General features: G+C 38.2%; 1 protein-coding gene across 10 annotated transcripts; it reads left to right on the top strand.

The window, feature by feature from the left end:
• The first annotated feature begins 884 nt into the window (after positions 1 to 884).
• sun1b (Sad1 and UNC84 domain containing 1b) lies at positions 885 to 25,144 on the top strand. Of its 10 annotated transcripts, none has more exons than XM_027006583.3 (24): positions 885 to 1,183; positions 5,470 to 5,564; positions 11,079 to 11,270; positions 12,452 to 12,636; positions 12,891 to 12,917; positions 13,698 to 13,946; positions 14,200 to 14,334; positions 14,774 to 14,899; positions 15,618 to 15,698; positions 17,186 to 17,293; positions 17,547 to 17,645; positions 18,159 to 18,252; positions 18,501 to 18,559; positions 19,601 to 19,791; positions 19,893 to 20,153; positions 20,292 to 20,384; positions 20,480 to 20,526; positions 20,666 to 20,810; positions 21,046 to 21,318; positions 22,068 to 22,152; positions 22,272 to 22,387; positions 22,530 to 22,697; positions 22,886 to 22,978; positions 23,398 to 25,144. In XM_027006583.3, exons 2-24 carry the CDS (start codon positions 5,482 to 5,484, stop codon positions 23,512 to 23,514), a joined length of 3,027 nt encoding a protein of 1,008 aa, XP_026862384.2. In that variant the 5' UTR covers positions 885 to 1,183; positions 5,470 to 5,481; the 3' UTR covers positions 23,515 to 25,144. The 10 variants fall into 10 exon arrangements, with proteins under 10 accessions (XP_026862384.2, XP_026862386.2, XP_081567171.1 ...); XM_027006581.3 differs by lacking the exon at positions 885 to 1,183 and adding an exon at positions 2,746 to 2,973; XM_027006585.3 differs by lacking the exon at positions 5,470 to 5,564 and having other exon boundaries at positions 886 to 1,183.
• Positions 25,145 to 25,239: the final 95 nt, after the last annotated feature.

Here is a 25,239-nt window from a genome sequence, read left to right as displayed (position 1 = left end):
AGCATAATTGTCTTTCAACATAAAGCTTAATTGTAGTTGTATTCTCTAAAACCAGAAAATGCCTTAGATGAATACCACATACAACATTTAAAGATGTTAGTTTTCAACTTTGACAACAATATTTTGAAGAACTATTACACAGATATACACCATTTAGAATCTGAAAATCACAGGTTGATGCTCTCTGGCAAATGATAAAATAGCCCGCATATCATAAAGTTCAACTAGTGTCTTCCATAATAGGTGCAATATGTCTAGAATAATGTGAAATGTTTCAATTTTAAATTTAACATACATATGCTAGATTTGTTGACTGTTCTTGCTACACTCTGCCATACAAGCCATGGAGGAGAAACCCCCCCCCCCCGCTCTTAATTACGGTGCTCACACCATCCAACATAACACATTTGAGTACATTAAAATGTAATGAAACAGTTGGGTTAATGAAAAAGTCGGATTAATTATATTTATATATGGTATTTTAATATGATGACTGGACAAAGGTCCTTTACACAATACACACATTTTTATAGTCTGATTTTTTTATAGATTGATATTACTTCATATCTTTTCCAGAAATAATGCACTTTTTCCAATAGATGCTAATTAGGCGTTTTGATTTAAATCTTTTTTCAATAACATCAGCAAAAACGTAAGAACAAGCTCGCCCCAATCCTGACCACACATACATTTGCTGGATGATATTTGAAAAAACAGTCTGCGGCGATTGGTGGACATATGATTGCTAAAAGTAATTTAAAGCAGGCTACGTGGGAAAATTTCTTGGACCCCGCTCATTACCATTTCCCCTTTTTCCTTTGTGAATAAAAAGGAAAACTGGTAGCTAGCTGGCTAGTGGGGTTGTTACCACATTACGTTTTTCGAATCATCTGCTGTGACTCATTTTAACCGACTTTGCATAATGCCAACCCTTGATCTCCAGTGTCTAACACACAGAATAAGTGCAGAGCCTTCATGTTTTCGTAACAAACATAATATTTTTTTTATTTTGATATCTGACAGTAAACAGAACTTTCGATTTGATTCACGGCTAACTAGCTAGCTATCTTAGGTAGTTATCGGGGTAGATATCATTTCATGCAATCCTGCAACATATGCTAACGTTACCTGGCTAAAATTCAACATGTGGACTTGGCGAATCAAGATTTGGGACTAAAACGCTGTAAGTTGATTTCCACCCATTGTAGTTCATTTTTAACTGTTCTTGTTAGATAGCCAGTTAGATAACTCTAACTAGTTAACCTAACTGGATCATTCCGAGGTAGCTAGCCAAACTTGTTTGACTATAATTTGTGTTGGAATAGGTTTCCATGCTCCTCTAGACTATAGCTAGCTAGCTAATAACTTCCGCAAAAAGCTGCAATATAGCTAGTTAGCTAGCTATGCTACAATGTTGTCTCAACGTTTTAAGCATGGCTATCGTTAGCTAGTAGTTTTGGGTTTATTATCTGTAATTATAATCGTTAGCTAGCTTAGGTAGGTTAGCTAACCTACGCTACTTAAGATATGTTTTTTGCTAAAAGAATATAGATAACTAGCTAGCTAGCTAACTGCTCTTGTGTTACGTATAACATCACATTTTGAATTTAGTTAGCTAGCCAACGTTAGCTAACCCCTCGCAGAAGGCACTGGGCCAATATTCAGAAATCCTGAACTGTTGTGCTGGTTTCGCACCCTACAAATGGTGGATTTGTACTTCGACTCGAATGTGTTTGCGTGACTGAGTAAATATTAAACCATAAAGTATTGGTGTACTTGTATAATACCCCCAGCACCACAGCACACTGGCACAAACTAAACCGTTAGTTTGGAAATTCGAAGCGTGGTTGGAATTACCCTTCGGTTATTACTCCGAATCCCACCCTATCACAGCGTCACTGGGGAGCTGTGTCGGAAACAACGGACTCTTTTGAACCAGATATCTAAACTTTCACTTTTGCTGCTAACAATTCTGTGTAATAAAAGAACGCTAACGACAACTTTCCCAAACTCCTACGAGCCTACTATTCTAACGTATTTATTTATATATAACTTTGTGTCTGTCACAGTCTATAATATCATATGCTAACAAACTTGCATACAAGGCGTTACATTTTGTAGCCCTTCATGCATTTATTCGTACAGCAACCCTCCAAATCTATCGAATCGTTATTTAATCTGTTTAGAAATAAAACGATCTATTTAGTCCAATTTCAGCATCCTGACGTCAGTGTGAGGTTGAATTCACTGACGCATCCTGTTTTCAAAGTTGATCAAATCACATGCCATGAAATTTGACAGAATTCCCTATCTAAACGATAACCTATTTTACATAGGCTAACTGCTGTAAAGTTACTGAGGCCAGGTAATACAAGAATAAGATTTAGAAATATAAATTATAATTGCATCTTTATTATACTTTGCTGTTTTAGACTGCAAGATTAGTTTGTGATGTACGTTTTGCATATTAGCTAAAATCCCAAGATAAATTGTGGTTCACAGCCCTATGAATAAAAGTGCATAATTCGTTTTATAATCTCCTCTAAGTATTCAGTGGTACTGAGACCGTTATGTATATATCATCTAACGATCATGAACACAAGACATAATTCAGTTTTTAGGAATATTTTAGGTTAAGTAGGCACGGGTGTTCGACCAATAGATTCAAAGTATGTCTCTTGATTGACGGCGGTAATCCTGGAGATGGGAGGAACATGTTGAGTTATCCTGGCTTTGTTACGGCTGGGAAGCCATTTTGGAATTGTGCTCAAGTAGTCCTGAATTGTACTGTCAACTTGGAAACTTTTTATGGAATTTGGGAATAATTATGAAAAAAACGATCGTTATTTTTCTCTGATATGGACGCAGATATGTGTCATATAATTTGCACATCTTCCAAGGCCGAATGGTTTTTGATCAACTGGATTACGCCATAAAACCCCAACATATATCGCTACGGACATTGACGTTGAGGTTGAGGCATTTCTTGTTTGTTATGCATGATTTCACGAAAGCGTAATAGCTGTTAACATGCGTAACACAGAATATCTGTTTACCTGCGGTTAATACAGTTAAGAGTGTTTTAGAGTAGCGTTGATAGTCAGCGGTGCGGGCCCAGTTTGTAGCGATAAAGTCAGCATGAAATCGCAGTGCACCTTAGCTATGTAATTCTTTGCTATCCGATACCTTGAGATTGTGGACATTAAATGTGAATTTGCGAGAGTGACTGCACCAGCGGGTATCAAAGGGCACTGCTGGAGTTCGTAAAGAGTGATTGCGTTATTACGGTGTTGCAATTAAAATATAACATGAGGTAACGTTGTTAACTCACGTTACAGGGGTAGGAGTATGCGTCGAATTTGTACTATAAAAATCCTAGTCTTTTAGATTTGGTATTATGTAGACACAGCAGTAAATGTTCTTTAGTATCAAAATATTTTACATTCGAATCAAAGTTAACAGTCACACCTAAGGCATAATATCACAGAATATACTGCCTATCTTGGTTTGTACAAAGGAGCTTACGATGTGTTCATATAGGCTAGTCTAATTCTTGCAGTCAGAACTGCATCATCGCTTGTCTCAGCATGAGATTCGGATAGCTTGTGTGAGTGAGGGACTGAAAGCGCTTGAAAACGTGCAGTTCAGCCTGTCTTGTTAAGAATATGATTGAACCCCCTTTATGGGATTTAGGGCGCCGATCATGGCCTACTAAGCCTCTCTTAAGGGAAACAATCAAAACAAATGAAGCTTTACTGGTTTTAATTGGCTTACTAAACTTTATGTATATCATAATAATATTTTGACATTTATAGATGCATTATAACATGGCATCAAACAACTTTCCCTCTTGTTTGTAATATCAGTGTGTATAACTGATTGCTGTACAAAGGGCAGTGATATCACAGTTCATCATTTATAAATACCATTCTTTTTAGCTAAAGTCATGAGGATTATTTGTTAGGCCAAACTTCCAAAAGGCATAATGTACTCTAAACAGAGACAATCACCTGACAATGATCTTCTATAGACCTTGCTTAAGCAAGACATATAACACAGTTTATACACAAAGTAATGCAAGGTGCTTTTCAAATAAAAAATTGTAAATGACAATTGATTTAAAGAGAACAAAGTTTAAAAAAAATGTTAAATGGAAATAAATAAGAAATGAATATATAAGCATTACATGCAATAAAAGATAAGTAAAGGCTAGGCAATAAAAGACAACCTAGAATAGCAATGCGATAGTCCCTTAAACCAAACTGAAAGGTGCATGGGATAGTTCCTAAATGATCTAAGAGACCCACCCAACTTGTTTTTTGCATGAGCTTGTCAGTCAATGGCCCTAAACCATTTAGTGAGATATATATATATATATATATATATATATATATATATATATATATATATATATATATATATATATATATGCACACACACACACACTTATTTATATATATATATATAAATATATATATATATATAAATAAGTAAGTGTGTGTGTGTGTGTGTGTGTGTGTGCATATATATATATATATATATATATATATATATATATATATATATATATATATATATATATATATATATATAATATATAAATAAAGTATATATAAGTATTAGTAGCTTAAAGTCAGTTGTTCTAGATGACACAGTATTTTTTATGTAACTTCATTTGTTGGGCAGGATTAATTAAAACCCCAAATACTGTAATTTGCAAGGTTGTTGGTGAATACCCCAAATTGGAGAGTTCTTTCTTCCAGTCAGCAGAGTATCTCTAATCCTTTATATTGAACACAGAGATTGCACACATCAATGCCCTGCTAACGTAAGGTAAAGGTAAGACATGCCAAATGAAGAGGGTGGATTTACATAGGCATTTCAGATTTAATCAGATTTGGCTGTTGCATTCCAAAAGTAGTTAATGATCTTTGGTTATTTAAATATCATTAATATTGCTTTACATTTAACTTAATTATGCCTGAATATAAATATAGCCATTCTATAGTTATCTTAAGGGTTTGAGGTAGTATGACACTTCCTTTAATGATTTTTAATTATGCTAAAGCCACAAAAGGTGTTTTAATTTGTTACCATGGAAAGAGTCCTTTACCCTGTGTAATGCCATTTTGCACTAATTTAAACAGTTCGGCAAGGAAACGATAAAAAAGATAAATTCTCTTCCAGCCACTCCTTATTAACTAGCTCAAATCAAAATGCAAGAGTTAAAGTATTACTAGTTTTATCTCGTTTTATTCACAATATTTATCTCCATAGTCTTGCAAGTGGGAAAGTTAAAAAAAAACAAAAACATTGTTTTTAAATAGTCAATTCTGAAGGGACAGGCTGAAGAGTTGGTTATGTGTACATATAAGGGTGTGTCTGCTGTTTGAAGCATGTGCGTCCATTACACATCCATTCTGCCGTGGCCTAAAGAGCCTTCTTTCTCACCCATCTTGATCTCTGCAGTCTAAACGAAGAATGACCATGGATTTTTCTCGCCTGCACACATATACTCCTCCACAGTGTGCTCCGGAAAACACAGGCTATACCTATTCCCTCAGGTGAGCCTACACAGAAAGACACAGGTTCAGATACTGGTTGTAGAACCAGCATTGAACGAGGTCTTAATGCATGTGTATTGCTCGCTTGCTCGGACTTCAGTTAAATCAGTGGGGTATACCATGAAGAAAACTCAACTTATTCAGATTGGATTCCCATTGTTACTTAAGGTTAAGTAGTTTCACAGACGTCAGCTCTGCATGGCTAATTGCACTGTCTTACTCTAATGGAAGAGAATGTAGGCACCCTTTTAGGACCCTGTGGTGTAAGCACATGATGAAAACAGGCATGTTTTTTTAAATGGAGATGCATAATGTAGACTTGTTATTATATTATATATATATATTATATTTATATTTAGTATAATATTAAAACCCCAAATACTGTAATTTGCAAGGTTGGTGAAGCCCCCAAATTGGAGAGTGCTGGTGCTGAAAGGACAGAAAGTTGCAGCTATTGCACAATACTGTGACCTTGTCATTCTTCTGTGGTTTCCACATGTTTCTTAATGATTTGTTACTCTGCCAAAAAGATGAACAACCAGATGTTGACCAGGTGTGTTGGGGGTGGGGGAGCATGTGCGTGTTTGCGTGTGTGCGTGCACATTGGTATCTCCCTGGTAATATTTAGTTATTTATTTATAATCAGTTTTCAGGTTGTGTTTTGGATTTTGCTGTCAGTCTGAACTAAAACTGTTGCACACTGATGTCAGTTGCAGTTAAACTCTGTACGGGATATACTGGCTTATTTTCATAGGTGATCATTGATTCATGCTTTGACTCTCATAATCAAGCAAAATGGGTTTTGGAAATTTGCTTACACGCCATACACAATGCAAAGTGTCTGTGTGTGTGTGTGTGTGTGTGTGTGTGTGTGAGGGTACAAAGAAATACCCTGAAATTAGTTAATATAAACGAGGTAGCATATGGAGAATGTCATGCAGAAATCTGCTTTTATGATGTAGGCACTACATATCAGGTGTGAACAAAACGTACCCTGGAAATCCTCAGCAGTTGCTAATATCTTGTGAATGGTCTTTCTGCTACGCATGTGGTTTAACAGAGTAAAGGAGTTTTTGTGATTTCTGATATGTGTTAATGTCAGTTATGCACTTTATGCCCACACATCTTTGTTGCTTTTTGGAAGGCTCTTGGCACTGCTATTAACTGCTATTCTGTTTAAAAGGAGTGAGACAAGTGGATAATACAATTAGCTAAGAAAATAAGAATTAATCATCACATGCTTCTGATTATTTTTCATTTTGCTTATTCCTTCCTGCATACTGATTATGGCTATGCCGGTTGTGCTGGCAAGAAAATAGCATGTATTTTTTTAGACACACCCTCATGACCTTGGGCCATATAGCAGCAATAGACATAAGATGTCGAGCTTTGTAATGAAAACATGGTCGTCAATTTTCTGTACATGCAGTGCTGTCGTATTCCAGTCTGGTAATGTGTACAAAACCAAGTTAATACTGAATACTGGTATTAATGATGTGTTTTGTTTGGACTGGTTTGAGACAACTCTTGTCTCAATTTTTGACTGAAATAGGATTTCAGTCTTGCATGAAAATCTACAAGTATAAGTCTTTGAAATACTGATGTCAGAATCCTGGATATATCAGAATTAACACTCAATAACATTAATACCAATCTTTAACATTCCAGATAAGTGTTCTGTGTTTTAGGTTTTTTAAATGAGCCATCAATCATAAATAATTATACTCAAAACTTTGGCCAGGCATCATCTTTACAATGTCATAAAAACACATTCACCATTGCATTTTTTAACATGCTACAAGGTATCCCACAGTCACAGTATGTCACCACGATGCTATATTTTTGCCCTAGTCTGGGGCACTTCAGTAAAGAGTCAGAGTTGGACAGGACAGAGCATCCAGGTGTGGCCTTCTCTGAATTCTTCCATGATGTGTGTTTTGTGTGTGTTATTTTTGGTACTTAAGCCATTTCTGTCTTTGCTAAAAATGTTGGTAAAGTTTCATCATTGGAAACTCTGATTATTTAATTAAAAGGATATTATGGAGTTTTGAGTATTTATAATTCCATTTCTCATTTTTTGACTAACTCTCGCCATTGACTAAATATCACTATTACAGTGGTTTGTGTGACACCGTAGCCAGCGTATGCTATGGTGATGCATAGAGGCATGATTCAAAAACATCAGTTTGCCAGCTATGTAAAATTAAAGATCAGTTACAGTTAATGGTGTAAAAACCATTGTTATTCTTGTAGTAAGACACAGAAGCCTCCCACCCCTAACATGAACTGGCTTAACTGGGCAAGTAATTTTTGTGCTGCTGTCCCAACGTCACGTTTTACTTGCCCCAGGCATTTTGGAATCTTTATTGTTGAACCCTGCATGTAATTGTGGTGTAATTCAATACATAGTCTAAAATACTAGCCAGAACTTAGAAATATCTAGTCACGATAACAGTATTTAACAGCTTATAATGCCATTACAGAGCAAACATTTCAACATGGATGCTCCAGTGGTAATAATGTACATAAAGTTGACTTCTTATTTGGTGCAATCAGATTTAGCTGTGGAACAGTCTGAAGGCCTGTAGAAATGTCAACCAACATGTAACAGCAATGCACTGACACAAGCTGTTTCTTTGTGATAGGGGTAGGAAAAGCATGCCAGTTGTTTGGGCAGGTGTCTTACAGAGCAAGAACATTGACTAGACTTCAGCCCCCAGATCACTGCTTGGACTGGATAGACCACACAGGACAGTGCCAGGGAGACACTGTCTATTACCGTCTCTCCTGCTGTTATATAGAACATTCACCACAAAATTCTCTTTAGTCTTCAGACTTCCAAAGCCCAAACCTAAACTAAGAAAAGCTACATCATCTCACAAGCCTGTTTTAAGAGATTTACCCAATGAGCATGGTGTCCTTGTCTTTAAACTGCAAATGCCCGCTAGCACTTTACTCTAGGGCTGCATTGGGACTGGGAGACATTTTGTGACCAGTTGGTTGCAGAGTAAAAATAAAAGTAAAGTAACAAAAACATATTACATTTTTGCACAATTGACAATTAAATTAAAATTTGGATGCTGTTTCTTCACATACTTTAGTGATATTGATCTGAAGTTTGTTTATTTAAACTTCAGTTGGTTATGTTGGTCGATTTTTCAAATCAATATGTGAATAGTTTGCTCTCATTGGCTGGCTGCTGTTGGTGAGCAATAAGTCCATCCCATTGGAGTTGGCAGTTTTATTTGTTGTCAGTGAAGACACATTGGAGCAAATGCAGGCAGTGGGGTTGTTTGTGTGGCTTTCAGTCTGTTAGAGGGCCATTGTAAAGAGAGACAAGGTCAAGTGACTTACCATCAAGCCATCTGTCGTTAGGGCTCAAAGAGGTCTGACAAGTGTTTCAATAGTAAAGAGTGTCTTAACGGGTGGGGGTATCCTTGTATCCAGAATCACTGGCCACTGACAGGTACACCCATCTTAGAGGAACAATTTATAAGTTACATCTGCCTGCATGCAAAATCTGTACAAACTGGGTTCGCAGATGTTATAAATCAAGTCTTCAGCTGGACGGCCTACTGGGATTGTGCTGCAATGAATTATTCTGCAATTAGATTTTAACAGTGTTTTGGAGCTTTGGTAGCTGCAGAATTCTGGTTTCCTCTTCTACTGCTTGATGGACAGGTATCCATGGGACCTGGGAGCCACTATCTGTATCTGTAAAAAAGGAAAGGAAAATCTTGCTTTTGTAATCCAAAGGCATTTGATAAATGGCTAAGTTATCAATCTGAATTTCTGTAGTAACAGTGACAGCTAATTAAAGAAGAACTCCTTAAAGTTTTGAGGAAAAATACAGTGATGGGTAAATAATGAGGGAGAGAGTGAAAGACTGAGTTTTAAAGACTGTGGAAGAGAGGATGAGGCAGCTATTATAGAACAACTGTGGGAAGGAGAATGAAAAGGCCTGGAGACAGGCCTTTATATACTCAGGGGAATGAAACTTCAGGAAAAATAAAAACAGGAAGAGATGCAGCTATTATTTAGTGTTTCCCCTCTAACCCCTCTGAAGCTAACATTTATAACAACAACTCCAGCCAGCTGTGACCCTGGAAGAGATTCAGAACTGTGGAACCTCTATAATCATCAGTTAGCTTTTGTTCAGTGAAACTAGATAGCTAGCTTTACTGCATCTTGCATGTAATAAATTATTTGCTAAGAATGTAGTCAATCAGCCAAAATATATTTGGTAAGAAATGTTTCCTTTATTAGTTTGGCATCAGAAGTATTTAGCTAAATTAAGATAGTAAGTATTGGAATTTAGTACACCAAATTATATCCTGTGTAAAAACTAGGGGTGTAATGATGCACTCTACTCATGATTCAATATGATTCATGATAGTCAATTCACAATTTGATTTCTCGCGACGTTTGAAACAAAATCTTTGGAAAACAAAGATTTCTTAAGTGTAGAAACAATGCAAAAATGCACATTTTTATTGCATACATTTTGTAACAAAAATTATCTTTATTCCCTTGCAATTAAAAGAAATTAGGAACAGATGTTTACAATTGTAGGCAAAATGTACTGTAAACAAAATGCAGCTTGACCATATTTTAAATAACCAAATAAAAGTATTCCTTTTTTATTTCAGAAGCATAAACAATACAAAATTCTGTGCAAATATTAAACAAGAATTTTTATTCCCCTGCAATTAAAAAAAATAGCATGAATGTTCAAGGGACATTGGTTTATAACATGCTAATTGTAACAGTTTCGCCATTGGTCAAGTGCAACCTCTGATGTTCAAACAATGTAACTGCATTAGATAGCATAATAAACGGAACATGATCTCATCCATCGCCACAATGCACATCATCACATTTATGCATTGTGATGAATCGTGTCACGATGTATTGTAACACCCCTAGTAAAACACACCAAAATCTTTACACATGTGCCTCAAACAGCATTCTGTCCTAAAGTAATTTTATGCAGATTTGCTGGTGTGGTTTGGGATGCAGTAAGACCTGCTGTGGTGTATTAAATTAAATGTAGAGGTGAAAATGTTATGCTGGCTGCATTTTGGACAGCCGGAATCACGTTCCCTTAGCTTGTAATTTGGTATCATTCCAGACACTTAAAATAGATTTAAAAAATCATGTTAAACATGACAGTTTATTTAACAGTTCTGATAATTATAACCCGACATCTGAGGCATGCTAAATTAATATTTTATTAATAAAAATAAAAACAAATAACATAACAAAAAACTAGGCTGTATTTTTCATTGAGCAATATATATGGTTGGGTTAAATCTGATCCTTCTTTACCACAACATGCATTATACTAATGCTGCTTGATTGGTTTGATGCCTGGTAAAGTCATGAAATATTAATAAATCTGTCTAATAAATTATTTGCTAATGAGTGATTTTGTGTTAGGCTAAATTCCATGACCTTTGTTATTCATGTTATAAAATCTGTAGAGCCATCACCATTGACCTCTTTCTTCTTTAGTTCCAGTTACTCAACAGCTGCTCTGGAGTTTGAAAAGGAGCATAAGATTGGACCAGTATATGACTCGCCCAGAATGTCCCGCCGAAGCCTGCGATTACACACCATGGGAGGTCTCTATGGCAACAGAAGCCTAACGGAGAACTCCCAAAATCAGAGTGTCAGTTACAGCAGCAGCACTGGCTCCAGTAGGAGGTCAGTCATTTTATTCACACACACACAGACACATGCACATACACACAAACTCATAATGGGCTGAGTCATAATTTTTGCAAAATCCAAAAATGATTGCAGCTTGGCATTGGACCCACTACTCCTTTAAGAGAATATGTCAGTTTTGACTTGAACCACATGCCATAGCATTGTATGCAAAAGGGCTTTATGTTGATTAAAGGATACCACATCAGATTCTTCAAAAGAAAGCAACGATAATACTGCCAAAGCATGCGTATATCCACATAACCACTCAGTCTGCTGCCATTGTACTCAATATTCTGAGTTTCTGGTTCACATTCAGACTGGAATTTATATCATTACCAGCCAATTTTTGATATCGGAAGCATTTCGTCAAGCAGAATAACAGTAAGAGCTGACTGAAATATGAAGTGTAAATATGCAGAATTTGCAGGGCAATATGCATCAGTTGAGAATGTCAGGACTTTCTATCATTGTAAACACTGTAATTCTACAAAGGATAAAATGTTAGACATCCTGTACCATTAGAGCTTCACATAGGGGCCCAGCCCACTCACTTCATACCAGAAACCACAACATGGCAAGCTCTTCTCAAGGATCATCAGGTAGGCACCTTCCTTCGATTGTGTTTCGCTGAATTAAGACCAATACCTCCAGAAGGCTCAGCAGTGAGGTCTGGCATCCCAGTTCCACCCCGCCCTTCCAAGCTCACTTTTAATTCAGCCACATACAACTCTTTAAACATAAACCCAAACTGGCCTCACTGGTGACTAAGGCCATGCCCAGGTCCACTGAAACCGTTAATGCATTAATTCTCATAAAACATGCTCAGTGCCATATGGGCTTAACATACTTAACACATATTGTTAGATACTGAAACAACAACAGTAATAATAATAATAATAATAATAATAATAATAATAAGGCACATGTACATCAGTAACACTAAGAACTACTAATAATGGAACAGGACAGTTAAATAATATTGTAGTTATTGATGGCTGAGCTACTTATTCTATAAGTAAGGGGGATTAAAGGTTCTAAATGGAGTTAATTGTGTGTTAGTTTTTATAGTTCTACAGAAGCAGTACAAAAACATAGTAGCTACAAAACTGAATCTTTTCCTCGCTGACCCTTCTGAACACCTCATTTTAATGTCTGACTGTCCGCACCTTCCACAGGTCTGTGAGAAGCAGAAAGCTGCAAGCTTTGTCCAGCTCCCAGTCTCTGTCTGGGGCTCAGACGGGCCAGTGCAGCGTTGGCCTGAGCTGCCCTGAGGGAAATCCCAACTCTGATACTGTGCTGTTGTCTAGCCGGCTGGAGCAGTCCACTGTCAGACACAGCCCTGCAGAACACAGCTACACAGGTCAGTCAGATCACCTGAGGATCAATGGCCATTCCATTCGGAATATTTAATAGGAGACTAATAGCTGTGCTTGTTTATTTATGTGCCGTTTGACAGTGTCTTTGTGAGTTTGAGCAGAACCAAATGAAGCATTTAGAGCTATTTAGAAAGAAATCAGTGAGATAGGGTGACTGAATTAGAACATGTGCTGTGAACAGGCATGTGGGAACTGCAATGAAACTGGGTTACTGAGTGATGTCCTTTATCTTCTACAGGCTCAGAGCAAAATGCTGAGATTAAGAGTAAGTCATGTTTACGTGTATGTTTAACATGTATGACATGCTGAAATTTTGAGTATTTCCAAATACACTTACCACCCATTATTAGAAACATGTACCTTGTATCTACCCCAATTGACTACTTTCTTTGGTATACTTATATCACTGAAATACATATGTGTTTTAAAGATATGCAGACTGTAGCCAATCTTTTGAAATGGATAGTTCATCATCATGGGTCAGTTTTTGAACACAGGACTGCTGACTGAGTAGAATTTTGGTGGTGGACTATTCTTAACATGAACACATGCGTGATTGTGGGTGTTCAGCTGGTAAAAATATATCAGGCACAGCAGTGTGACTGGTTTTTACACATGTCGATACTGCTGAGTTGGAAAGTGATCCGTTACCCATAAAAATACAGCCAACAGCAATCCTGTGATGAATCTGATAATTGATGAAGGGCTAGAGGATGGCTAAATTAACTGAGCAACAGATACAGAAGATGTACATAATGAAGCAGCCAGAGTAGAGGTACAGGGTCGTTGTTTGTAATGAAATGGGCAGTGAGCAACTTTCCTTGCTATAAACATCATCATCTGATATATACTGCCATATGTAGTGTTAAGGCCATTAAAACAAAGAGTGAATTGTGCAGAAAATATTAGTTTTAGTAGTCATTTCATACATTTGATGACACCGAAGCAAATATATCTTTTGTTAGTCATGAATAATGTTCTTTCATTTCTTCCCTTCATTGCCTATGTCATGCAATTAAATGTTCTTTGTATTCTGTTGTTCCAGGATGGAGTAAAATGTCAATGCTAAGCTCCACACCTTTGAATGGTTCCGCTAGCATAACAGAGACCAACAGCAGGGTGGAGAACGGCTACATCTGTCAACGCTGCTCTGTTCACGCAGAGAGGGAGGAGGACCTTACAGGCCCTTCTTCACTGTCTACCGCCTCAGTGTCTCAGTCAGAAGACTGTGTGGATGCCACCTCATCCATCTCAACTGTGTACAGTTTAGACAAGCTCCGCAAGCACCAGACCGGTGAGAGTCTACAGTAGCACACATGTCTATCCACACATCTCTGTCCTACTCAGAAATAAATCACATAGACTGTTTGCTCACCCACATCTGAACACTTTGTGGTTTCCAAAAAAGGAAGTGTGTATTTTGTGGTTCCAGGATGGAGTACTCCTCTTTCTATAAATGTATGAATGTTCATTTGGGTTTCATTGACAGTAACTCTAGTGTTAACTGCTGTTAAAACAGTCTGACCCATCATTCGATATTTCACCAGGGTTCCTGGCATCAGTCTCCACTACTTGTGTCCACTACAGCAGACGGGTCTTCACCTCCATAGTGTCAGTAATGACACTCCTATTTCAAAATGTTTTCCATGTAGGCCACCAGGCCAAAGGTCATGAAAGAAAAGGTATTCACAATGAGGATGCTTCCCTCCATATTTTTCTTATTCCTCCTTCACCATTCGTGGTGTTTGCTCTTACATAACTCTAATCAAATTCCAGTCATGGTCATTCCTCAATAAATTCCTTACAACCTGATCTGTGACACTGTCCCATGTACTGGCTTTGGCTTTTCACCATCATAGCTTTAAACAGCATGATTTTACCCCCATGGAATTAGGGGATGGTTTGTTTTAATGTTAACGCTGGTTGAGCCTCTGTGGCTTAGATGTGTTCTGCACTTATGTCAACCCAGAACCTGCGGATGTGGCTAATATCTCTTTTACTGAAGACTGTGTCTTGTAGTTTTCTGATGTGTGTCTGTGTGTTTAAAAATGTGTCTTGATTGTGTGTGTGTGTGTGTGTGTGTACATGTGTGTGCGCGTGCGTGCTGTATGGGTGCTATAGGTGTATTCCTGTCAGTCTCAAACTCAGTGAGAGTTGTGTGCTCCTGGCTTGTGGCCAGAGGGACCATGTTAAAACAGACTGCTTTCCGGAGGACCCGTTACAGGGCAAATGACTACCATAGCTCAGGTACCGGCAGTCCTGCGAACATGTGGACGGAGGCATGTGTCTTTCACGAATGCCAATGTGGCTTCTCTATCTTCTCTTCTCACAAACTGAAACTTTATTTTTTTCGTGCAATTTCTTCTTATGGATCTAACTGAAGTTATTATTTTGCAAGTCCCCATTTTTCACCCAGTGCTCAATGTCTCAACACATAAAAATGGTTAATTGCTCACAGTGGTGCCAGAAATAGTTCTATTAATCACCTTTGGAATTGTATCAACAGTAGAGATATTCCTACCCTAGCATTTCTGTGTGGTCTTTCTTCTTGTAATATACAGAACAGGACATCAAGAGCCCTGAACACCTCTCCTGACCCCCAGTTCTGTCCATTATATTTATGGCATTTAGCTGATGCTTTTATTCAAAGCAATTTACAATTATGATTGAGTACAATTTGAGCAATTGAGGGTTAAGGGCCTTGCTCAGGGGCCCAACAGTAAAAACTTCACAGCAACAGGGCTTGAACTGGCAACCTTCTGAATACTAGTCAAGTACCTTAACCACTGAGCTACCACTCAGCATGTGGTTTCTCTTACAATTTGGTTATACCAAACCCCCCCCCAAAAAACAATAATGAAGGTAGAGTGGTTGGTGACTGTGCATGGTAACAGGTGGGCTACGGTCTAGTATGGCTCGAAAACGCACCCATAAGGTATGTTTTTGTGTGTCATGTGTGCTTCAGCTCACTCAAGTTACTGTGGCAGTGTGAACGTGAAAGACCTAGAGACAAGGGATGACCAAATGGATCTCACCAGCTCGTTATGTAAGTAGTCAGACAAGAAATCATCAGCGGATGCATGTACACAAAGGGGCATGGTTGTAACTTTGCTTTTCTACAGTTAAAAATAAATAAAATACCAGCTAGTTTATTATTCAGATTCTCTAGAGGAGAATTTATAAGCCCTAGTGTGATGTAGTGTTTTATTGTTGGGGAGTCCAGCAGTTTTACTTACATTTTACTTACACCAGTTCAGCAAACAATTCCAACTCTGGTGTTAGAGAGTAAGCTTACACAAATGCATTTATATATGTTTTATAGGCTGTAGATCTGTACATTTTAACATTGTAATAGATGCCGTATTAAATTACAGAATAGTCAACGTGAGAGGCTGCTAGTTTGTTTTTAGGAACCTTTGCGCTGGGTGCTATTGAGTCACTGTAAGCGTGTACGTTAATTGACCAGTTCAGCCAAACTGACATTTATGCTGATAGACCTGCTTACTCTTTACAATTAATCTTTCAGTATGTGCCTGCTGTCTAGATATTGCTACTTCTTTTTTACATGCTAATGTTGCATTACACTAAATATATGCCCATATTTTCACACATATATTTTAAAATTCATTTTGTAAAATAGCAAGAATATTCTGTATTCACAATTTCAGTTGTATGTTCACAATTTGAACCCAAATTCAAAATTTAGGTGTCATCCCTTAACAGCTGGCATTTTATAGAATCCCACTTTCAAACTGGTAGTGATTTCCACCTACATGGGCAGGAAAATGTAATTGTAGTTGTCCAGGATGGCTTCTGCTACAGCACTGCAGTTTTGGCCATACATTCAGCACATTGCTTCTCTGTGACAACACACTTGCAATATATGTTAGCAGGTCTAGCAAAAAAAAAACAAAAAATAAATAAATAAATAAAAACAGTAGCAACAACAACAAAAACAATGGACAATGACTATGCACTGGAAGATTGTCTGTATGGAAAGAAGGTAGAATTTTGGCTGAACTGTTTGTTTAATAACACTTCCGTTTGATTAAGGTAGATTAACTGGCTATGTGGCTGGTTTATTATTGGGCCTCATCTCTTTTATTCAGCTGAGTAGGTATTACTCTTAAGCAACTAGGCTAAGGAATAATGGACAACTTAGATGACAGTGACGCCAAACACACCGACAGACAGCAACCTGAGAACAATGGGAGTCTATGACACAGGACAGCACAATTAGTCAGCACAGACTCACACACACAGCTCTGATTGTCTGAGTTTACCTTTTATTTGTCCTCTGCGTTCCTGAGTTGTGCAGAGGACATTTTGGATCTTTTCATATTAATTGTTTGTGTGTGTAGTTATTTTGTTTTGAAATTATGTAATTTGATGTGCTTTCTAGTTATTTCTCTTATTATTTAGCATTATTTTTATTTACTTATGATTGCTGTCAGTTTGCTTGCTGACTTTGAGAATTTCATTTACACTTTTGTTTGTGTTTTGTTGCTATCTGCCACTTGCACTGATCTATAGGTGATGATTGTAAAGGGAAGCAGTACTTGGAAACACACACGACTCACACATACTCCTCCAGCTCCTGTTGTCTGCTTACGGCTCTGTGGGGCCTGGTGGCTTACACAGGTTATATTTTTACACAAATTCTTTCTCTATCTGTCTCTTTTAAAAACACACACACACAGTGGTGAAAAGTCAAATGTGTTCTATTCAGATGTTTTCGTGCATGTCCCTTGAGATCTTCCCATTTAAGATTTTCCCATTTAATTATGCACATTCCAAACCAACTCCCAATGCATTGCTGTTTAACTAGGTTTGTTTGTTTGTTTGTCTGTTTTTTTGTTTGTTTTGACCTTGGTAACCTGGTGGTACACACCAGGTTATGGTTTGCAGCAGGTTGGCAGAGGGTTGGGTTCAGCAGGAACATTTGTGGTTCGGAAGCTGCTGTCTGTTCTGTGGTTGGCCATACTGTCTCCAGGTCATTACGCTTATTTACTGCTATCATGCATGCATCTCTCTCAGAATGGACACTGCACGATTCAGCAGGCAATAAATCACCTTACAAAATCAAATTATTTAGACCTTATGAGCAAGATTAAGGTTTTTAAACTTTCTCATAAACACAATATTGAAAAATCGTGTAGTGTATTTCTGGACTATTTTTAACTCACTCTCTCTCTTTCTTCCATCTCATTATAATCTCTCATCTTCATGAGAAGTACCTCTTCAAAGCCTGAACTTGTGTGCTAATTCTAACTCTTAAAAATCTTTAGTGTGTTGTATGTTTTTCCAACTTTCGACTCTTTTATCAGTATATCAATTTGTTTTCTTTCACCTGGGTTATTTTTTTACAAGATAATTCTTCTGTATGCATTTGGCTTTTAGCTGCTAATTTCAGTAATGTGTTCTATTTCTGACACTCTTGGTGGATCTTCTGCATATATCCATTCTTAACACACTAGATCTTTCCTTCCATCCTTGTTCTGTATAGGGCATGCTCTGACTGGAGCCTTCTGGTGGCTCGGAACAGCTTGGTACCAGATGGTGACCTTGATGTCTCTGGTCAATGTCTTTATCCTGACCAGGTAAGACTTTAGTAATTCACTGTTTTTCATGAGATTAGCCGCATACTTGGAATAGCATACATGCTTGAAAATAGATGTTGAGTAAAAGTTAATTGTAAATATACAAATTTAATTAAGTTGATTTGCATTTGGATTATTTGACATTATTGGTATTTAATCATTTGGACAAAATATTCATATTTCAACTAACTATATGCATATAAAATGGATTTCAGTGCGGTTTACTAAGCGTGACTCATTTCTCTCAGGTGCTTCCCTAAACTGCTAAGGCTGATAATATTTCTGCTACCATTCCTGCTGCTGTTGGGTGAGTTTGGGATAGGATTCATTTCAAATTAAAAAAATGCTAAGAGAAGCTCAGTCAGGTTTGAGATGGAAACAAAGCATTTTAAGTCTGTGGATAGAAGACATTTTTAGTGACACCTAATGTTAATTTTGGGGTAGATTTACAGCAATTATTTGATGCATTTACCCAAAGCAACTTACAATTCTGACTGAATACAACTTGAGCAACTGAGATTTAAGGGCCTCACTCAGGGGCCCAACAGTGGCAATCTGGTGGTGTCGGGGCTTGAACTGGCACCCTCCCAATTACTAGTCAAGTGCCTTAACCACTGAGTTACCACTGCCCTCAAAAATGTGACTTAGGGATGCCTGCAGACATCTGTATATAATATTGATTCATGGCATTTAGTTGATGCTTTCATCCAAAGCAATTTACAGTTATGCCCTAACACATTTTGAGAAATTGAGAGTTAAGGGCCTTGCTTAGGGGCCCAAATTGGTGGTGGTGGTGCTTGAACTATCAACCCTCTGATTACTACTCAAGCACCTTAACCACCAAGCTACCCCTGCCCCATGCATATGATATTTGAGATGAACTAGTGTGTTTTCTCCGATGCCTCTGATAGCATCAAGGAATTTCTAGAATAGTCTTCTAAAATTTAGAAATAGTCTGTGTTTTGTAAATACACACACTCTCACTCACACACACACACACACACACACACACACACACAATTAGCAGTAGTGAAATTGATTTGCTAAACAGGACAGCTCCCCTGAGCTCATAAAGTTAGCCACTTCTGTTAAACACTTCTCCTCTAGTGCACAACTATAATGCATACAGAATTGTATCTCCCAAAAACATGCTGATAGGGTGATTGTCCTGTACAGTTTACACAGGCAACAGTATTCCCAGTTTGCAATATTTATTTTATGTAACAAGCCTCCCCCCCCCCCCCCCCCCCCCCCAAAAAAAAAGATACAAAATAAAATGTAAACATTTTGAAGACAATTTATGGAAGTCTCATGGCCAGTGTTTATATTCCTTCACTTTTATCTCCAGGTTTATGGTATTTGGGGCTGACCAGAGTAATCTACTATCTCCCAGTTCTAAATATGACTGAGTGGAGAGCAAAGATCTCTATTTTGCCATCAGTGCCATTCTTCTCCCTCCCTTCTCTACTACCTACACCCTCCTACAACTCTGAACCTTCCTCGCAAATGGAGCGCAGCCCACTCCCTGTCACCTCCCAGGTAAGAATACACAGAGACCAACGTTACATTCTTTGCTTACAGGATTTTCACAGCTCAACACACACACGCCACTCTCTTTCAACCACTCTCTTTCTTCTCAGCCTGTAGCAGCGTCAGTAGACAGTGAGAGAATGGCCCGGTTAGAGCAGAGCGTGGCTGCACTGTGGGAGTCTGTCCATCAGAGGGAGCAGCAGGCATCACAGCAGCATGGTGAGGCTGTTGAGCTCGTCCGCGCCCTACAAGAGCAGATAAACACACAGACAGACAAAGAGACTCTGGGACTTTGGGTCTCACAACTACTGGAGCCAAAATTTGACAAGCTCAGAGGAGAGATTGAGAGGGAGGCTTCAGACAGAGCACAGGTGATATTGAATAAATAGGCTTATGTGTATAAATGGTACCTTTTCTACAATATATATTTCTTCTGTTCTGTTTGTCAGCCTCCTTTTGTGTACTTTTAAATACAGTCAGTCACTATATACTGCATTCCTCACTGTCAGACTCAGGAGCAGAATGTGGCGCGTCAGAAGGTCCATGCAGATCGCTTGGCTCAGCTTGAGCTCCTCCTCCAGGCCCTGACTTCCAAAACCGAGGTAGAGTGTACAAGATATTTTTACACAGGATACATTTCCATAACATATGGCTTGGTATGATGGTAGAGTAAGACCACCCATGTCGCTTACCATAGGAGGTGTATCGGAGACAAACAGACCCATCTGCTCCAGCTGCTGTGGAGTAAGGACTTTTTCCCGTCATTTCTGCAGTAGATATGAAACCATAACAACTGAACTCCCAGCTAAGCATCTTATGGTTGATGTGGGTGACTTTTCGATAATGCCTAAAAAATAATCCTGAACATTTGTTCTTTCCTAAGTGTGGGAGGGAGCCAAGAGGACCGTGATACATTGCTTGCAGAGGTGCAGAGGTTGGAAGCAGAACTAGGACATATCAGAAACGACCTGCAAGGGGTGATGGGATGTCAAGGGAAATGTGGCCAATTTGACACATTGCAAGAAACAGTGAGTGAGACAATTTAGAAAAGCATATTGTTTAACAGATTTACAGAAGTGTCCTCCAAGATACCTCATGAAGTGTCCTTCATGATTCCTCAGAAGCTAAACTGTTCTGGAAGCCAAATCTACATTCGGCCTTTTATGGGTTTTCTTTTGTTATTTTCGTTACATTGTGGTTTTTCTTTGAGTGTTGTCTTTTCTGATCTGCTGTATTTCCCACCATGATGTTTTTACACTTCAGGTGTCCACTCAGGTGAGAGAAGAGCTGTACACCTTGTTCTACGGAAGTGAAATGAGACATAGCAAGGACGTAACGCTTCCTGAGAATCTATTACAGTGGCTGTCTTCTCAGTACACCAGCTCATCTGACCTTCATGCTACCCTTGCCACCCTGGAGCGCAGCATTCTGGGAAACATATCTGTTCAGCTTGAGCAGAGCAAATCTCAGAGCTCTGCTGAAACAGTCACTCGGACAGTCACTCACACTGCTGGTGCTGCTGGAATGACAGAGGAGGTGAAGTTTGTTTCTTGGCTTATTAGGGTGTGTATGTGCACATGTGTCTGTGAAAGAACTCTCATTTCTTCACCCAAATCAGTTGTACCCTCACCACTTCACTGACACCACCCCCCCAAATAGACAATTCAAATTAGTACTTTTCCTACAGATTATTTGATCTAGGGGTATTTCATTTCTGACAACACTGAGTTAAGAGTATTCAGGAGGGTAATACTAAAAAACAAAAGAATAAATAAATGTCATTTAAACATAAACAACTAAGACAGCACAAATACCAAAACACCCTATTTAGCCTAAAAAAGAAAAATGTCAAAGATGTAATTTTATCTACACTAGGGTTTTGAAGTAAAGACATCACAGTGACACTCACTGAAGGCTTGAAAAGCGATTATACATACACCGGCAGAGTGTTGTATATATTCTACAGGATCATTTGTATACTTTTCTGAGTTGGGTATACAACAATACATATATATTGGATGTTTATTGGATGCTTTAATAAGATGATAAAGTGAATTTAAATGTCAGCTCTTAAAAATAAGATACCCTTTTAGCTGAGACAGAGCCATCTCCCTTTACAATTTTGATAACCAGTTGATCAGCCTCTTATGTTCTGCAGGGCAGGGAAGCATTTGGCACCAAGCACAGCCCACCTCCATTTTGATGCCATGTCAGTTATCAGCAACATCACTACTGTTTGATCTTGCTTTCTTTGTATGTTAATTTCCTGTCTTTTGTTCGTTTAGCAAGTGCAGATAATAGTGCATAATGCACTGACACTGTACTCGCAGGACCGCACGGGCCTGGTAGACTACGCCCTGGAGTCCGGAGGTACGAGGCCCAGGGCCTTACTCTATGTAAAATATATGAACAGAAATGAAAGACAGTTTGCTGCTTGCAGAAGGATTCAGGGTTGGTTGATGTGTGTGTGTCTGTGTATGTGTGTTTAGGGGGAAGCATCCTGAGTACACGTTGTTCAGAGACGTATGAGACAAAAACAGCACTGATGAGCTTATTCGGTGTCCCGCTGTGGTATTTCTCCCAATCTCCTCGCGTCGTCATCCAGGTAAAGCAGGACTGAACTCTTCAGTCATGTTCAGTTATTCAAGGTCCTCATTCTGTTACTCATTCCACATGATATGTATAAGGCATACAGATTATTGTCTTTGACACAAGAATGTAACATGGAGGTTTTTTTTTATTTGTAGCCAGATGTGTACCCAGGTAACTGCTGGGCATTTAAAGGTTCCCAGGGTTACCTGGTTATTAGGCTGTCTCTGAGTGTTCTGCCTACATCCTTCTGCCTGGAACACATCCCCAAAGCCCTGTCTCCCACTGGCAACATCAGCAGTGCTCCACACCACTTTAGAGTATATGTAAGACTACCTACATACACACACATTTCTATAAACCACATAGATGCAGATGAACAATTTTGGAAGTTAATTTTTTTCAAACAATAACAATATTTATTTGAATGTTTTTAATAAATTGACTTTTTAAAGTTCAAGTGTCTAGTCATTTCTGAGCTTGACATATGAGCTTTTATTTTCTGTGTTTGCAGGGGCTGGAAGATGAATATCAGGAGGAGGGAAAGCTTCTAGGTGACTACGCCTACCAAGAAGATGGAGAATCTCTGCAGACCTTCCCTGTTGTGGTACATACTTCATTACTAAATCACTACATACACTACATAGACTGTTTACATACAACAGGAAAAAAAGTGCATACCAATTATCAGGTAAGGCTTTGACTAAAGAGACTCCTCAGTAATATCACACCAGTGGTTAGTAGATATGTAGGATTAGTTCAACAGTAAGCCTGCTTGTTTTGACATTAATTATCTTGCCATCTTGGCACGTAGTTGTGTCTTTGACCTCTTGGTGTTGTGGTTACTGGGTGGTCTCTCCGGACATTCCAGTGTTCCTCCTCTCTGCCAGTTCCTACCACACAGGCTAAACTTATGATTGCAGAGACACGCACAGTATCCATATATAACAGAACCTCACCTCATTTAGGTCTGTTTCAGTTTTCTGCTATTGACTGGCTTCCTGTGCTGTTTTTGTTTCCTCACAGGAGAACAATGACAGAGCGTTCCAGATCATTGAGCTGAGAGTACTGTCCAACTGGGGTCACCCTGAGTACACTTGTATCTATCGTTTCAGAGTTCATGGAGACCCTTCCATTAAATAAAAAAAAAAATCCCTCGCTGTATACTAATGCATCTGCCTGTATGTATATAAAGGAGGGCCCTTTTTTCAACATAGAGAGAACTGGGTTAGAAAAGACATTTTTACGCTGTTGGAGATGTTGAGTTTAAATAGGAGTTTAAAGAAGCAAACAAGAAGGATGTTTTTATACCAAGCATAGAAAGTACACATGAATGACCATGGAAAGAGTAAAATGAACAGTTAAAGAGAACTGGGACTGGACTCCTTTCAGTCCCTCTCCTTAACTCACTCTTGCACTGAATCAGCCTGAGGCCCTGGATCACTAAAGTATCTTTCTCTTTTCCTGGGTACCACTCACTTGGGCAGGTATCTGTACCTTAAAAAAGTCAATACATTTTCCTCTTTTTCGTCTCTCTTTGTATCCTTTTTTTTCTTCAGAATTCATCATTCAGGAGACTTCATTCTCTAAGGTTCAGTCTCAGCGTAACTGGATTGGTGAAAAAGCTACAGCAATTTGCCCTCAATCCCATGCTCTGTGTATCTAAAGCTAGAGTCTGCTGCTGCTCTGACTCATCTGCATAGTCATTAACTGGACTGGACCACTTCTATGAATCTGTTTAATCTTTTCATGTGTGTTCTTTTTTACATTTTTAAATATATTTTTAGACATAAGAATAAACATTGATAACCATAACCTATACACTAGGTGATGGAATAGAGGAATGTTTCTCAGTCGTGGTCCTGAAATACCCCTGCCATGCATATAGTGGTCTCCCTGCAAATTGAACTTGGTAATGAGTCAGGTGTGCATAAGCAGGAAAAATACTAAAATACACATGGTACTGCTACTCTATGACCAGGACTGAGAGACAGAGAAACGCTCTGACAAGCACTGAATGTGTATTTAAGATGTTATAGCAGGACAGAAGAGTCCCCTTTTAAGCACTGTAGCAAACATTTACATGACATTTTAAGTAGAATCTTTCAAACAGTTTGTTTTTTTCCCCCTATGGATTTAACTGCACATTAATACTGGAGTAGTGTATAAAGCTACACCAGTACTAGACAGAAGTAAGAAAAATGGATCTCATGACAGTCTGTTACCATCAGTTTCACAGAGTCCCTTTATTAAGGATAATCTTAATTAAGCCACCTGGTCCATACCTGGAGGAATGTAATGTATATTTTGTTAATAGTCTGCTTTTTATTCACTATTGGTTAATCCCATCATCATCATGATCATCATCATCATCATCACTGTTGTTATTATTATTATTATTATTATTATTATTATTATTATTATCTACTACTTTTGCATATTTTATTTTTGTTTGAATATTTTGCCTGAGAATGCAGAATTATAACTTGTAAAAAATGTACATTGCACAAGTCCTATTCTCTTAAATGTAAAGCAAAAAATTAGTGGTTAAGTTGATGCTATGTTGAAAATTTTCTTGTGTACATTACTAAGTTTGTTCAAGACTATTTATTTTAGTTATGAAGTAGGACTGTGCAATGTATTTTTGTAACTACATATTTAGACAGTAATTTTTGTTTTAAAACCGTGTAGATTTTTATTTTGTTGCTGCTGTCTTACAATGGATACACTGCTTTGGGGGGAAAAAAGCTCTAATAAAAAAATTGGATATGTGTTAAGCCTAAATTTCTTTGCTTTTTGGCACTCTTCAGTTTTGTGTGTAGACTATAAGCTGGACAGAAAACCAGGTCCATAGTAAATCTGCGATGC

Source organism: Electrophorus electricus, chromosome 3, assembly GCF_041902795.1.
Source record: "Electrophorus electricus isolate QZ-2024a chromosome 3, ASM4190279v1, whole genome shotgun sequence".
Classification (NCBI taxonomy): domain Eukaryota; kingdom Metazoa; phylum Chordata; class Actinopteri; order Gymnotiformes; family Gymnotidae; genus Electrophorus; species Electrophorus electricus.
Note: the sequence above shows the minus strand (reverse complement) of the source record. Positions and strands in the feature narration are given on the sequence as shown.